The sequence below is a fragment of the Girardinichthys multiradiatus genome, chromosome 6 (genome assembly GCF_021462225.1).
Source record: "Girardinichthys multiradiatus isolate DD_20200921_A chromosome 6, DD_fGirMul_XY1, whole genome shotgun sequence".
In the NCBI taxonomy this organism is placed as follows: Eukaryota; Metazoa; Chordata; class Actinopteri; order Cyprinodontiformes; family Goodeidae; genus Girardinichthys; species Girardinichthys multiradiatus.
Window position 1 is genome coordinate 39,738,422 of NC_061799.1, and position 16,089 is coordinate 39,754,510.

The 16,089-nt window shown below is 42.6% G+C and overlaps 1 protein-coding gene across 2 annotated transcripts in view; it reads right to left on the reverse strand.

Moving 5' to 3' along the window:
- LOC124870020 (enhancer of polycomb homolog 1-like) overlaps window positions 1–16,089 on the reverse strand; it is a 37,352-nt gene that overhangs the window by 3,980 nt on the left and 17,283 nt on the right. For both annotated transcript variants that reach the window (XM_047368385.1, XM_047368384.1), the window contains 12 exons: window positions 11,943–12,102; window positions 9,318–9,463; window positions 8,944–9,150; window positions 7,262–7,410; window positions 6,936–7,083; window positions 6,658–6,822; window positions 5,962–6,051; window positions 5,633–5,781; window positions 5,059–5,501; window positions 1,685–1,788; window positions 1,465–1,600; window positions 162–507 (listed from right to left, as the gene is read on the reverse strand). In XM_047368385.1, coding sequence (XP_047224341.1) covers window positions 162–507; window positions 1,465–1,600; window positions 1,685–1,788; window positions 5,059–5,501; window positions 5,633–5,781; window positions 5,962–6,051; window positions 6,658–6,822; window positions 6,936–7,083; window positions 7,262–7,410; window positions 8,944–9,150; window positions 9,318–9,463; window positions 11,943–12,042 — 2,183 coding nt within the window. In that variant the 5' untranslated portion in view covers window positions 12,043–12,102. The remainder of the gene's footprint in view (window positions 1–161; window positions 508–1,464; window positions 1,601–1,684; window positions 1,789–5,058; window positions 5,502–5,632; window positions 5,782–5,961; window positions 6,052–6,657; window positions 6,823–6,935; window positions 7,084–7,261; window positions 7,411–8,943; window positions 9,151–9,317; window positions 9,464–11,942; window positions 12,103–16,089) is intronic.

The window sequence follows — 16,089 nt, forward strand, 5'->3', positions numbered from 1 at the left end:
ATCGACCAAATCAGAAAGAGCAGCGTTGGAGCTTTACACAAATATAAATCAGTGCGTCTCTGGTTTCAGGTTTAGTAACCGTTTTCTCTGCCTCCCTCTCTAGTTATGATCAGTCCACCTTCACTGCTCCAACCAACACACCTGTTCCGTGTTTTCCTCACCTGGGCACCATGTCCAGCGGAGAGGCGGAGGCCGTGGCCACCTTGGGTTTCTGACAGTTGGCGGTTGCTGCGTGGGCGAGCTTTAAGGCGGATGTTGACATGGTGGTGCTCAGCGTGCGGGGGGCGTGGATGCGCTTGCCAGTGGGGATTCCCAGACGGAGGCTGTTGTTTCCAAGCAGGACCTGAGTGGCGGCGGCGTTGGCGGGATGGGCTGTGCCGTTGTTACTGGTGGCGGAGCTCAGGGTGGTGGAGCACGGGTGGAGCAAGGCGGGCGTCTGGGTCGTGGTGGGAGGAGCCGGGGCAGCGGGGGACGTTGTGCTCGAGAGCGGCATCCCTTTGTAGACACCTGAGGTGGAGGTAAAGGGGGGCCGGTGGTGGGGGGAGATGCATGTTGAAATTATTGACCATCTTTAAGCAAAATTAATAAATTCTACTTTTCTAAACGATTCACAAAGTCTCTTTAAAGCAGCCTCAGAAAACTACAAAATATTCATTTTTATATTAGAATCATTTTATCGAGTAAATTTTCTTTGTTTCTTTTTCTTCATGATTTGGTCCAAGCCTTTTAAACTAGACCCATCTGTATCATGTTCTCTCTGCTCAGAATGAACACACCTTTACTGCAACTGGACCTCTGAAGTTCATGTTTTACTGTTTCCCACTAAGTCAAAGTAGTTTTTTATGTTTTGTTTATATACCAATCTGCCATATTACCCCCCCAAAGACTGCACAGAAAATAAAAAAATCCAGGTTAGAGTGTAGGATGGCAGGAAAAAAAAAAGCCTATTCACACATTAAAAACTCGTTTCTATATTTATGGTGAAGACCTAATAATGGAATCTTAAAGGGAAAACATACATTTACAGTCACTTAAGGTAACTTTCTCTGTGGTTAAACAGATTTAAACAACCAAAAAGCATTAAATATTAGGCGTGAGGCCGAAGGTTCATTCATTCTGTCCAGAAGAAAGGAAAGTATCAGGATAAAACACATTCTGACTTGTAGCTTTTTACAGTCAGGGAAATTGTCCCTTTGCTACTTTCGGTTTTTATTTGATCATTAGAGACGTCTTTCCAACATTTTACGCACCGATATTCTGGTTTACACCATTTTGCCCTGGAAGTTCAATCAAAACAAGTTGGACTTGTGTGTTGGCAGCTTTCTCAAAGCTTCATGTGTTTCAGGCGAAGGCGATTAGTTGAGGTCAAGATAAAAGCTGATCTCAGTTAACATTCATTAGTTTTTCCCTCCAAAATCAATTCCTGAAAGCTCACTGAGGGCACCAGTCCGAGCGCAGACGTACCTGAGGAGAGGACGCCGTTGACTCCGCCCCCCAGGCCCAGCTCGTCCTTGGTTTTCAGAGCCAGCAGTTGTTCGGTGGTGACGAGGGCCGAGGCGGCGAACTGAGCACTGGCCTGGTCCAACGTGCTCGCCAGGCTCTGTTGGAGCAGGAGCAGCCGTGTGTTTAGAAGGACCGGTTTGAGCCCGGCAGGCAGACGGCTGAACGCGAGGCGGATACTGACCTGTGTGCTGTTGGCTTGGTGCTGCTGCTGGATCTGCTCCAGCTGCTGTTTGTGCATCAAGGACAGCTGATCCTGATGCTGCTGGTACTGTTCTGCTGTGAAAGCTGAAAACCAGAGGAGTTGAGTTAGTCAGAGCAAGAACGTTTAGGAAAATGGTTGTCCACTGAGGAACAAGCAACACAGTCCCATCTTTAAAATACTGATTCAGCAACAAAAGCAAACCTGGCGACAAAAACAATAAACAGGCTTTTTATTCAGCTGAGTAGATTTGTTAACCCAGTCATAATGTTGTAACTCAACACATAAAATAAGGCTCCATGAAGCACTGATTGCTGCTCCTTTATGTTTACATGCAGAGAACGAGTGGGAAGCTTCACATCTTCACAACCGAACCATCTTTGCTCACAAAGGTTTGATGAATAGAGTCTAACAAACAACTCCAGTCCAGCCTAGAAGACGTTCTCCAGGAATTAGTTAAAAAGCACCCAAACGACTCATCTGTGAATTCCTGTTAATCTTCCCCGATGTTAACACAGATCTGAGAAAGAAAGAGCTCATTCCGACTGTTTCATTTAATTTGGGAGAAGTTTTAACTATATGATCATGTTTTGTCCCAGAGAACCAATCAGTGACGTGTTTGTGGGTTTTTGTTAATTCAGAGGTTTGATGTTTTACTTTCTCTTATATTTGGCAGATCACTAACTCACTCAGGCGGTCATAACATTTTTCTTTTTACATTAACACGTTTTTCCATAAGTCCACCCCTCGCTTCTGACGAAGGTGGTTCTTTCTGGCCCGGCTCCTAGCTGCTGCCAAGAAAGAACCAGTTTATTGGTGCCAGAGTTTGCAGCGTGGAGAAACAGGGAACTGGTGCCAAGTACGTTCTAGCATTGACTCCTTTGAAAACCAAACCTTCTCTTTGATTAGCCAGATAGTCCGTTTGCTTTCCCAGTATAACCAATCAGAACCAGGGTTCACTGGCAAGCAAAACGAGAACCACATTTTCAGACTGACACCTGCCTAAATGAAACGGCGGATCAGAGAAAAGCGGACCTTTGGTGTGAATGTGCCCTAAAGCAACCTTCTAATGCAGTTTTTCTTTAGATTTTTCTGTAATTTTATTACATCCAAGTCGAAGGAAAGAAATTGTTCATCAAGCTGCCGGAGGAAATCAGCATTTTTCGCCTGCCTCCTGGTTTTTAGTGTTCATGTTTCATTGGGGTGAACACTACCTCGAGTCTTTTGTTTTGTTCTATTGATTTTTCAAGTCTTCTTTCACATTTCATGAAATGAAGCAGCTTTGTGCTTCTCTGAAGTAGTGATTTAGCTTTTCCCCGGCCAACCCATAGGTTTTCTATTCTAGATTCCCAGTCACTCATCTGAGGACGACATCTCCAGCATTTCAAATTCCTGCCATCTAAAGTGTCTCTAATTATTACTCATTTAACTGTGCTCTGCTTTAGCTCTACTTTAAGTGCTCAGCAGACCAAACCCATTACTTTGACTCAAGTCGGGGTATTTTCATTACTGTGCAGCTTCACTAACACAATCAATAAACAAAAGTCTGTGATGCATGTGAAAACAAGGTTTGGAACAACATCAAGACCACCTGGACCTGTGGCATCTAGTCTGTATGCAGCTCCAAGAGTCTCCGTGTCAACACCAACAGAACCAGCGTGTGCCATGAATTTATTCATCACATCCAGGTTTAAATTGACACCTCTGGGATTGGGTGGGGCGGTCAAACTTTGCAACAACTGAGCAATTAAAAAAACCGGAAAAAAAAAACAAAAACTTTCAAAAAGCAAATGGAAGTCAGAACCAGCCCTGGTTCTGCAAATAAAACCCAGCAAGCGAACAGATAATTAAGGCCGACTCTTTAACATAAGAGAAAACTAGTCTCTCCTTTTCCAGCCTATGAGAACAAAATGACATCATTCTGTTCTTGCAGCCCAGGTTCTTGACATCATCTGGGCAGAACCTTTATTTGCTTGGTGTTTGGAAACTATTATATAAAGATTGTGCAATTGGGGGGACCGGGAAGGTCCCTCCCAAGAGAGCTCTGTTCATGAACTGTTGTGAAATGTCCTGACCAGAGAACTTTGCTCTTGCCACCTCGAATAAAAAAAACTAATTTCTCTGTTCTTGCAGGGTAAGCGTTGGGCTTAGAGTCCGGCATCTGATTTTATATTGAGCTCAAAGTTTCTTCTATTAAACTATTTGGTGGAAGTGGACAAACATTGAGCTGCTGTCCGTTTTGTAACACAGACCAGAGAGGAAAAACATGTTCACCAAGTGCCGTACAGGGCTGTGAATATTGCCTAGTCAAAGTATCAACATCCCTTCAGCTTTCTCACACTTTGTCAGGTTACAATCATAAATGCTATGAGTGTTGGAAAACCAACACTACGAACACCCCAGACCAACAGGGAAAAGCGGCAGAGGCAGCATCATGCTGTGGGGACGTTTTTCTTCAGCAGGGACGGGAAAGTTGGCGGGAAGATGGATGGAGCCAAATAAAGGAGAATCCTGGAAGAAAACCTGCTAGCCTTTCTACGTCAGACTCAGGTGGAGGTACCTCTCAGAAGAACAATGACCCGAATCATACAGTCAGAGATACAACAAAATGATTTAAATCCAAGCATAGCCATGTGTTAGAACGGCCTAATCAAAGGCCAGATTAAAATTTAATTAAGAATCAATGGTGTTCTCTAAAGAGTTAATCTGGGAAGAAGGATGAATCTCAATCTGTAGATATGCAAAGCTGATAGACGCACTGCAAAGATGGTCGGTCATTCAAACATCAACTCAGGGAAACTGAACATAAATGCACACCAAACTTTCAGATGTTACATTTTAAAAACCATGTTTAATTTTCCTTCCTCGTCACCCTTATGCGCTACTTTGTGTTGGTGTTTCACATAAAATCCCAATAAAACACTGAAGTGTGCAGTTTTAACTGGGAGTGCACCGATTGCAGTTTACTGACCGATCACCAATCTTTAAAAAGCCTGACGTACCGATTCTGATTTTGGCCAATACTGATTTTTTTTATTACTTACACTGTCAGGTGTTATAAGGTCACAATACACCTTCAAAGTTCCAATCTTATTTAAAACACTGAGATTGGTTTCACATGTAAGAATCAGCTGATCACCAAACTCCCAAAACTAAGGAAATCAGGGCAGAACAATCGGCCGACTGATCAATTGGTGCAACCCTAGTTTTAACGTGACAAACTTGAAAAACAAGATGTAGGATTACTTCTGCAAGGTGCTGTAAAAACCAAAAACAATCAGAGCTGAGGAATTCAGCAGCTCTAAAATGAACAACAGGGAGCTACAGCCAAAAGGTTCAGGCCATTGTGCACTTACCAGGAACGGGTGTGGGAGCAGGGACAACCCTCGCCGGGCGCTTCACTCCAAACGGTTGTCCCCCAGATGACGCAGAGAGCGGGCGCTTCACGCCTCGACTAAGCCTCCTGAACAGAGGGTGGGCGTTGTCCAGCTCATGTAGTGGTAGTGTCCGTGGTCTAAAGTGCCTCCAGCGGCAGGACTTTATATTAGACAGTATCTGGCTGAGGTCCGTGGAGGAAGGAGTAGAGTTCAGGGGAACGGAGGAGTTGTTGGAGGAGGGGGAACTTCTGTCCGAGGTATTTATTTCTGAGGTACTGGCAAACGTGTTGGGCGCCAGTGAGCGGGAAGTCACTGAAGGAGGAGGAGGAGAAGGAAAAGCCGGTGGCGGGAGGTTGAGAGTCTCCGGGTCAAGTTCGTGGAACATGTCATCGTTGTCCGTGTACGCCCTGTCCAGTAAGACCCTGAAGGATGACAAATTCAGTCAAGAACGTATCTGTTATTTTAGAGTATAATTATATCAACCAAGGCAAACAGGGAATGACATCGGTAGTAAAGCAGATAGTATAACCAGAGGGAGAAGTTTCCAACTGACCTGCCGCCTCGCCCCGCACGCCGCCTCGCCATGCCCAAACATCGGCGCGGCACAGTCACTGTAGTGAGACTGTAACGAAAGCGAGCTTCTGCCAAACCGCCCTCCCAAGGACCGCTCCATGGCCAACTACCCACCAGATCCGGACGAGCCTGGACACACAAGGGACACCAAAGGTCAGCCGTTTACATTCCTAAAAAGGGAAGTACCTCTGCAGTCTAGAATCTGTGATAAAAACCTCAGCTGTAGGCTAATAAATCTACCACTGGAAGAGAGAGAACCTCGATCTTTTAAACACTGTTAACATGTTCGAACAGAGCTTTCATTCTTACAGCAAAGTACTGGCAGCCGGCCTTCCTGCGGAAAGCGTAGGCTCCATCGGGGTCGTTTTCCTCCTCCGCTTCCGAAGAGCCTGAGTGGAGCTGTGGACAAAAGAGGTCAGGGTTCAAGTCAAGTCTGAGGCAAAATCGTGCATTTACAACGATGTTCAGTTGCTCTCAAAGGAGCAAAGATTTATACCAAAACATAACCAGAGCAGGGATGGCAATAATGTTTGACCAGATGGTGAATTTTCTGCGGACGTTTACTCCTTCGGCTTTAGTTTTATTAATACAAGAATTCAAAGTAGTGCCAATACTTGAAGATAAATAGCCAGATTAACAGTTTATGCATATTATTCATGGCAAACTTCCAGAATTTCCAAGTTCTCAGATCCTTCAAATGCAGAAGTTCAATACATGGAATAAAGTCTAAAAATACAAAAAATATCTTACAGAAACTCTCAAGTCTTTTTTTAGTTTATCCTCGTATGTGGAAGAAGGAAATTTCCTGAGACCTTAAAAACACCAACATCAGATCCCATAGTTTTCCAGAGTACAAAGAGCCCTGCAAACTAGCCAAGCTGTGGAACTAATCATCATATCCTAGCAGATGTTTGCGCTTTGTAAAACCAGAACCGCACGTTAAACACGTGGATCAGACAGATGCAACGTCGGGTTCAGCTTCCAGTTCCCCGAGGGGTCACTGACCTGGGAGAAGGGCTCATCGTCAGAGCTGGGAAAGTCGTACTGGTTCAGGTCCTTAGCATTGAAGACAACAGGACCTGCATGGTGGGGCGCGCCCGATGACAACGGCAACATCTTCGGCTTCTTCTCGTACTTCCTCTTTTGCCGCGGAAGTTCTGCCTTCTCGGGCTACAACAATAAAAGAGGCTACTTAATAAAGTTCCTCCACCTTGAGATAAATTTCCCATGCTGCTGAAGTGGAAAACTTTCAGTCCAAGTCGAATTCCTAACAGCAGTTTCACCTTAGACTTGTAGTCCTTGGAGTCCATGTGGTCCTGGTGTCGGTACTGATTGGTGAGAGGGACCAGGGGAATGATCTGCGGCCTCACCAGCGCCCGCTCAGCCAAAACCTCTGCCATGATTTCTCCACCAAAGTCCGACATGGAATTTCTGGGGACAACAAAGAATCATCAGTCTCATGTTTCGGCTCTCAACTATATGAAAAGCAACAAATGTAGCGAGAATTATGCTTATCTTGCTTTAGATCATTTATCAACTCATTGCACCACTCTGTGAAACTGCATTTGTTTCGTCTCCAACAGAACTTTAAGGCTCCAGGTGGACTCACCGCTTCTCTACAATCTCCAGTGTGAGATGTAGCAGCTCTCTCTTGCTCTTTTCCCTCCTCTTGATCATTTCCAGGATGGTGACGGCTCGGCTCAGGTCCCTGCGAAGCTTCAGCATCTTCTCATAGGATGCCTCGTCGTTCTTACGGTTCTGATCGAATAAAAGGGAGATCTTCTTTAAACAAAGAAGTCAAACGATCATTCTGAATTTGAACATTTAATGAAGAATCTAAACATTTAACATCCATGGCCAATAAATGGGTTTAGGACTACAGCAGTAAACTATCCCACTTTTTGTTATTTGACGTCTGAAAACACTGCATTGATAATTACACTGACCAACTGTCACTTTCTGTAAATAAATACTCAAAATTAAAAAATTTTTATTTAGATTTGGAGAGGAATTTCATTAGTTTCTAGAATTAAGCCGTATTTCACTGTATAAAGCCGCCAAAAATAATTATATTCTCCAAAAATGATTTAATATAACAGGATTTCATTTTTCATTCTATGTTTAGTCCAATTTAAAGTCATGTTCTAAGAACAAGTCAGTTTTCTACAAACTGAGAACACTATAATCTGTACTTCAGTAAATAAATAAATTCACAGCCAAGAACTTTTATAACATGAACAGACATTTCTTGGATTGACTGAGATCCATTTGGTTTCCTAACCTGGCAGAACCTGCTTACAGCACGCACACAGAACTGTGAAGAGATGCTTATGTGAAGAACAAAAGCCGCTGCCTAACATGTAACACTTTTTCCAAAGACAATTTTCAAGACATTTGGACTCATACACACAATTCACACTTTCAATATTGTAGTTTCAGTCAAAATTCAGTTGCATCTAAAGGGTCGGATGTGGCCCACAGCCTGTAAAATGCACAGGTCCGACTGTAAAACACAGTGTAGGGAAATCACAAGATTCAACAATATTATGGCAACGGCAAGCATTCCTACATTTTTAAGGTTGAACCAAAACCTTAACCAGCCACTGCGTCAGGTTTTGTCCATCCCATACTCGCCCTAATTATGTTGAGCTCGTTCATTTGAATCAAACCACATTTGTTCCTAATGAGTGTTCCTATAAATAAACCATAAGAAAGACTTTCATTGCCCACACAGTTCATACATTCATAAGCACATGGGTCATAAGTTGCCACAAATCAGCTAATCAGGATGAAAATAAAAATGCCTCTAATGCAGATGTGGCTTTTGTAGCGCTTGAATAACAGCCTGATTGGATCATTTTTCAAACTATTGTAATAGTGCTTAGAGTGGATTACGCTGCTTGAAGAAAAGCTGAAGTTGTTAGGCTCTTCAGTCAACCACCTGGTGGCACATACATGCTTGATAAGAAGGTTGAGAAGAACCTACAGGCAGAGTTGGTCATCCACATTAATCAGCAATTTAATGTGATCTAAATTAGAAGGTTACTTTGTAATAAAAGTTGCAGCCAAACATTCCAGCAGCTCAGCAACATTTATCAGGTCGGGGCTCAGAAAAGGTTGTGGAACCATAAAAGCGTGTTAAATGTCTCAATCTCAAGCCGGATCACCAACACCTTCCGACTCAACAGTCCCCCTTCAAATACAAAGCAAACCTAAAATCCGGAGAAGCCGGACTAACCACATTTAAAAAACATAAATTATATGATTTAAAAAAATCAACTGGAGCCTGACCTTCCTTGTCTGCATCTTCTCTGTGCGTCGTCGAAAGGCCACGTAGGGGTCGCCGGTGCTGGAGCCGTCCCGTTTCTCCTGCTTGACGGTGGGGATCAGACAGTTGGCTTTGCTGTTTTTCCTCTTGCGGCTCCAGTAGTCGAAGACCTCCTTGATGAGCTCATCGTCTTCCTTCAGCAGCAGTTTGGCTTCAGGAAGACTCACAGGCTGGGAGGTAAAAACAGGAGGCATGTCCAAATAAGAGTTTATGCTTATTAGAAACAATGATTCTATATTTCAACTACAAATCAGTTCACCCAACTTGAACAAAGCCTCTCCAACTGTAGCATAATAGTGTGTTGTGTGCATTGTGTGTGTTTGAAAGCGGCGCTGACCTGCTGTCCGCTGCCTTTCTCCAGCCGGTCGATCATCTCCTCAAACTGAAGGTAGCTGATATCCATCTTCTTTTTCAGCTTGTTGACAAAGGCCTCATCATCTAAGTCCAGGTCGTAGTCTGGCTGCTCTGTGTCCAAGCTGAAAGCTGCAAAGCAGAGTCCACAATAAATTCAGCTGCTGCAGCAGAGGGGTGCTGCATGCAAAACACGCTTTTTGAGAATATTAAAAACAGCTATGACTATTCCAACAATATTTTATTCATCAAACTGAAGCAAAAAAAAAAAACACAGCCAGACAGATTAAATATTAGGCCCAGTAGCTCTCAATAATTTACATACAGTCTTTTGCAGCACTTTCACCATTCACCTTTGCTTCAGCTAGAACTCAACAGGAGTCATTTCATGATGCCAATTCACAAAAAAGGTGGTTGGAGATGGCTCCGTTTATATTTTTAGAAAAATGAACAAAGAAAGCAGGTCTAATTAACAAAAATTTACAATTTAATAGTTTTTCTGTATAATTACAGACGCACCATTTAGCTGGTGATGGTCCATTTTCCACTTGAACAACTTCACAGAAACCTAACAATCCTATCTCTTTCTAGTTAGTGAATGCACCACAACTCATGCCATGCTAACAACAACACTCTTACTGCAGACTTAAGACTCGAAGCTTTTTTCAGATTCAGTGCGGTGTCTATAAACCGTCACAAGAAGCAAAAAAGCCAATAAAAAGCTGTCTTTCAGGCTCCTACATCAGGGAATTAGTTGAGGAACAGTGAGCATATTACAGCATTTGTTTTATCCAGTTGAGCTTTCAATGTGTCACAGAACATATGAAAAATAGGTTTAGACTTTTGGAAAAATCTGAACTAAGCTAATGCTCTGCTTTCTCCAGGGAATGCACACTTAGTAATGCTACTTAATATCAGATACTTACTGTTAAAACAGTTATTTTAGAATAATAGTAAAACACTTTCTGGACTCTCACAGGCAGAGTGACTCTACCTCTGCTAATATACGGCTCGCAATCAGTAGCAGGAAGAAACATGTTGGAGTTACGTTATTAAAAGTTCATTAGAAATTTTGATTCTCTAAGAATTCATATGTGCACGTCATAGCTTTACAAAAGCGAAGATTGGAGGTTGACCACGCAGTTGATTGGTGCATCTCCAGGGACAGATTTCACAGCTATAAGCACAACACACAACAGAGTCCAACTATCCTACAGCCAAAAGAAACTCTGGACAAACAGACCGTTTGGATCTCTTAGAAACATCACAGTTGTACTCAGTTTGAAATGACCAGCTCTGTTGATGCAAAATGAGGATCAGAAGGTGCAACAGAATCAAAGAACATGTCCAAACTATTGTAAAGAAAACAGAAAGCATTGTGATAGCAGAACATGCTGAAGCTAAATACGGGCTGCAGCTCCGTTCATCAGGAAAGGAACACCAGAACAAAGAACTTCCAAGAGATCAGGACAACTGGGACAAAAAAAGTCAGGGTGATTATCAGACTTAATTACGTACACTTAGTTTGGCCTTTCAGATAATTGAAGAAACCGTTCCTGGAGCCAATGAAAAGGAAACACTCCAGGAAGTTCTTTCTTGACAATATGCTAAAATGAAATTCAACAGTGATACCAAACTCACAAAGCTGAATCCCCAGCAGCCCTGATGGAGTTTAAGCAGACAGCTTCATCTCAGAGGTGCGGCTGATCTGATGCTTCAGAAAGACAAACGCAGACCGAATCAATGTTTATTGAATTAAATCTGAAGAACACCCCCTCCTCTGACTCTCTTGGAGTGAAGTCACAGTAATATCAGAATGATTCAGATCAATGCACTTCATACAAACTTGCTCAGATCCCCAGACGGCAGTATTTGTTTAAATTCAGCTGGTCTCAACACCTACTACGACATCACTCTGGCTTCAAGATAACCGTTGTCAACGTTTGCTGTTTTTGGTTTTAAATGAAAACATCAGATTTAATTCGAGCACATCACTTTCAACTGAAGGCAGCCGTGGTTATCGACTGAAATACCAAACCTTAGAGAGGTTTTAATGACCAGCGGGTTTACTGCAGCAGGTACAATATAAAGGACTGAACTTTTCAGGGCTGAAAGTAACAGCATGAAACTTAACTTTAGAGTAAAGGTCCAAACTGAATTTTCTACAGGTCTCAGTGATGGACCATCAGAGAACCCATGAAAATCATTGCGACAGCTGTGAGCTGGACCACACATTTTTTTATTTCCACACTGAACTGATAGCAGTGTCGGGGTCTGAAATACAGCAAATTGCTTTTCTTTGAGAAACAATCGTGGAAACCACTTGTGACACGTTCATGCTTACTGATCGAAGCAACCCAGCAAACTCATTTCCTCTGATCTTACAGAACGAGGCAATCTCACAAACTCATTTACGCTGACAAGCACGTGACAACTGTGCAAAAGCTCAAACTAATGTCAGAAGGAAACCGTTCCAGTGGCTGTTATCAAATCAAACAGACTCAGGCGGGGGTGTTTACTAATGCCACCTTTAAAAACACGACCCCAGCTTGTTGAATCGGCTCCTGTTTCTACTTTCTGAGTCAGGGATGTAAAAGTCTGAGACACTTACGCTGTATGTGAATGAGCTGCTTTGGCATCTTGTAGTCTCCGGGGTAGAGGGAGTCGTAGTAGGTGATGTTGCTCTCTGCTTCAGGGACCGGGATGACCATGTTGTCCCGCTTCTCACCGTAGACCTGCTGCGCCGAGATGGCACGTTGGAGATGGTGTTCCTGTGGAAAAACACCACCAGTGGAGGTAAGAAAAATCAGCAGAGGCTTCTAGGACTTGTGCTAGAAATTATTCAAACTCAGTCAATTAAGCTGACAAAACCCCACTACTGGTTAATCATATACACGGGTACTACAGGGGACACCTTGTCAAGTACACAAACCTCACCACCCATTCCAGTGGACTCTTCACAGAGTCCCATCATGTGGGATCCTGTGATCGTGCCTTTGGGCTTAGATCTGTTCCCCTTCAGTATAATTCTCCAAAACAAATTCTGTTTCAGCTTCCCCACACCAAGAACTAGAACAAGCAACACTTGGATACAAGCTTTAGAAATGAAAGAAATCAGCCCAGATACAGGACGATTATACCTGGATCTGCAGGTCAACTAAAACCGGTTTTCTTTTGCCCTTTTCATTAAAAAGGCAACAAAATGAAGAGTTCCCACTACTTTCTGGTATGGAAACAACCAACAGCAGTACTTTAATGTTTTTCTATTAACCACAAAAACTGCATCACAGACTGCAGACAAATGCATTATACATGCTTACTCTTCGTCAACCGTATGGAAAAGAAATAAATTACAACAGTTAAGCTAGGTTAAGCAGCAGAAAACCACAAGCCAGTATCGGCCAAGAAAAGCTTTATCAGTGCATTTCTATGTTGGACTTTTATTTAGTCTAAAATGCTTTGGTAAAAAAACAAAAAAAAAACAAAAACCCTATTATAAGAGTCCTTGACGAACCCTTTTGTTGGTATACCCTAGAGCCGGCCCAGCCCAGAGCCGGCCTGTTGGAGAGAAGACGCATCTAAATGTTGCTGGTTCTTGAGGACTGGACCCGGGCAACCCTGATCTACCGTATGTGGTTATACCAGCTGAAGCATATTTTATTGACTATAACCATGAACACCTTGCAAAACTATTTTAAACTGTGCACATTAGTCAGGATCTTAATCTGGATTTTGACTCTCAAAAAACGACTCCATTTACAGCGGACCACGCTCCAGTCTGTCATAATTATGCCTTTCCTCAATCTTTCTTGGAAAAAACTTTGGAAAGTTGGAAGCTTAGAGGCATTCATTCTTTGAAACATTTGCATTTTAAATCAACAATCGGCCTCATTTGCCCAACCACACGAAAAGTCTGTCCCATCAACACATTTTTTCAGATACCTACAAATTAGCAACTATGTTTGCCAGAGTATCAAAGACTTTGGACATTTTCCAGAAGACATTCGATGTAACACTCCTTTGTAGGGTCTGCAAATTCCAAAAAGTTAAATACTGATTTTGTTACGTTATTCTCGGACACTAACTCAGGTACACAATCTATTAATACAGCGTGGGAGAGAGAATTGGATGTACAGATTGAGGACACTGTCTGAGAGGAGAGCCTCAGCAGAATACAGTCCTGCTCTGTGAATTTGTGACATCAATTAACTCAATTTAATATAATACACAGACTCCATTATTCAAAAACTAAATTACATAAAATGTACCCTATAATCTCTCCCTCATGTGATCGATGCAAGTCTGCTGAGGGCTACCCGGCCCACCTTTTCTGGACATATTTAGGTGGTTTTCCAAAATGTATGAATTTAAGCCTGATCCAAATATTACTTTGTTTGGTTATTCTTTGTCTATTCTTAAATGTAGCCTTTCAATCCGTATCAGTTTTCCGTATGAAGTGATAATTGCTAACAGACTGATCTTAAGGTTGTGGAAATCAGAAGTTGTGCCAACATTCAAGGAATGGCTCTCAGAATGAACTGGGGTACCGCATGTGGAACGGCTCTTATGATAAGGACAAGCCCAAGCCTTTTCAAAACATCTGGAAACCATTGTTGGACTTATTAGCTCGACAGGACCGTGATCCCTCCCGATATATGCAGTCTCAAATCACCACCTTGCCTGTTCTTATACATTTATGTGGAATATTGGTAATGGAGATACACCTGTGCTCTGAATACTGTGTATTCCCAGCTTTGTGTTTTCCTTTTTCTTTTCTGCGCCAGGAGTAAAAGTTTGTGGCCTTTCCACCAATAAAAACGCTCCAAACAAACACAGGCAACTAGACAGTTGAGGCTTTGGCTCCAGGAGGAGAATCTGAACCGCCTTCCAACCTGAACCATCTACAGAGAAAACTGGAGGGAAACTCTGCACCGTTTTCCCTCCCTAACTTTCTGTCACTTCCTCTCTTCTACCTGCCACCTGCGTGATAAGAGCCGCTGTTGCCAGGCGTGCCCAGAGGGAAACAGGCTGCAGGGCTGAAAAACTGGTTTATAAGAGGCCTGTTTGAACATTTCCAGTCAGGTTTAACCGCTGAGCCTTAAACTCACGCTGGGCTCAGGGCCAGTGGCAGGCAGACTGCCGACAGAAGGCCTTACTGAGACTCCATGAACAGGAGGAGGTGTGTATTTCCCTGAAGCAGATAGAGACAAAGGATTGTATCTGAGGAAGTTAGGAGTAAATGAGTCAGCATGTAAGAGAACAAGGGAGGGTGTCAGAGTTCATCATCATGAAATGTTGTCATATTAACGTCCTGCAAACACAAATACCAGGCGAGTCACGGATCATCCTCTGATAGAAAGGTACTGAACATCCACCGTCAAGTCCAATCCAACAATTGTCCAACTTAATCAGAGTCTTCACTGCAAATTTACATTTTCCCACCAATAATCTCACATCGCCAGCATTAGTCGAATTTCCACAAATATTCCAGCCAATGTTGCTTTTAGTCCTTTTATCAAAACTAATCTCAGATCCAGTTTTAAAGCTCAACAGCTTTGGCTAAGCGGCACACATCAGATTTCAGTTATATAATCATAAATGTTTGATATTTTTTACAACATAAAAAGGTAATCTTAATCATGTATTTCCACTAGTTTGTCAGTTATTAAATGATGGCAATGAATACATTAATTCCATGTCCATTTTACCAATTTGTGCATGAAGAAACAAGGCAACAAGTAAATAAAGGCACATTAAAAAGGTACTTTTTATCTTTGGTTTCTGCCTAAAAAAAACTTTGCATTTGAAAATGTAAAAAAGAAAAAAGGAGAGGAGAAATTAAAGTGCTAACATAAAGGGTGAACAGCATGTCTGAGCTGAATGTTTCAGCACTGCTTTATTAACATGCTTTAAAAAGGAGTTGGAGTCAATTTATTTGGAGAAAGTGGAAAAAACTACCAGGATTAAACCAGAGCTGCAGTATGTAAGCACACAGCAAATAGTTCTGGTCCAACAGAAGGAAGAACAGCTAAATTCGGGCCCTCTGATTTCAATGAGGCAAAGGAAATGGACAGAATCCAGGCCATGCAGTGTTAAAACCACCAGAGCTCGATTATTTCTAAAGGTCTAAGTATTTTTAGAACATCAGAGCAGCTTCTGGAAACTCCAACCCTGGAGCACAGAACTATGAGACGACAACAAATTTGTCGCCGTCAGAACCAGCGACCTGGACATCATAATTAGCATTATAGTAAATTAGGTAGACCACAATCATAATAGTATACTGCAGCATGTAATCCTACAGAAAAGGTTTGGTATTACAACCTGTTTAGATTCCTGCAGTGCACTTTGAGCCGGGCTTAAAACTTCAGTGGCTCGCGTACAGCTGGTCCAAAATGCTGCTGCTCGTCCTTTAACTCCAACCAAAAAAAACAACAGCAAATTTCTCCAGTTTCAGCAGCATCTCATTGGCTACCAGTTCGTTTTTCAATAGATTTAATTTCTATTTGCTTTTAAATGTCTTCATGGCCTTGCTCCTCGGTATCGGGCAGACCTGCTTCATCTGCACGCTCAGTCAGGTCAGCAGATCAGTTCTTATTGTTGGTTCTGAAGACAACGAGAGTACGGAGAGGTCACTACCCATACTCCGTCATCGCACTAAAACTACGCCACTAATCACCTTGACTTATCAGGCAGGCCGACTCAAATCTCCTCTTAAAACACATTTTTTCTCTCTGGTTTCCAACCCAGTTTCAGCT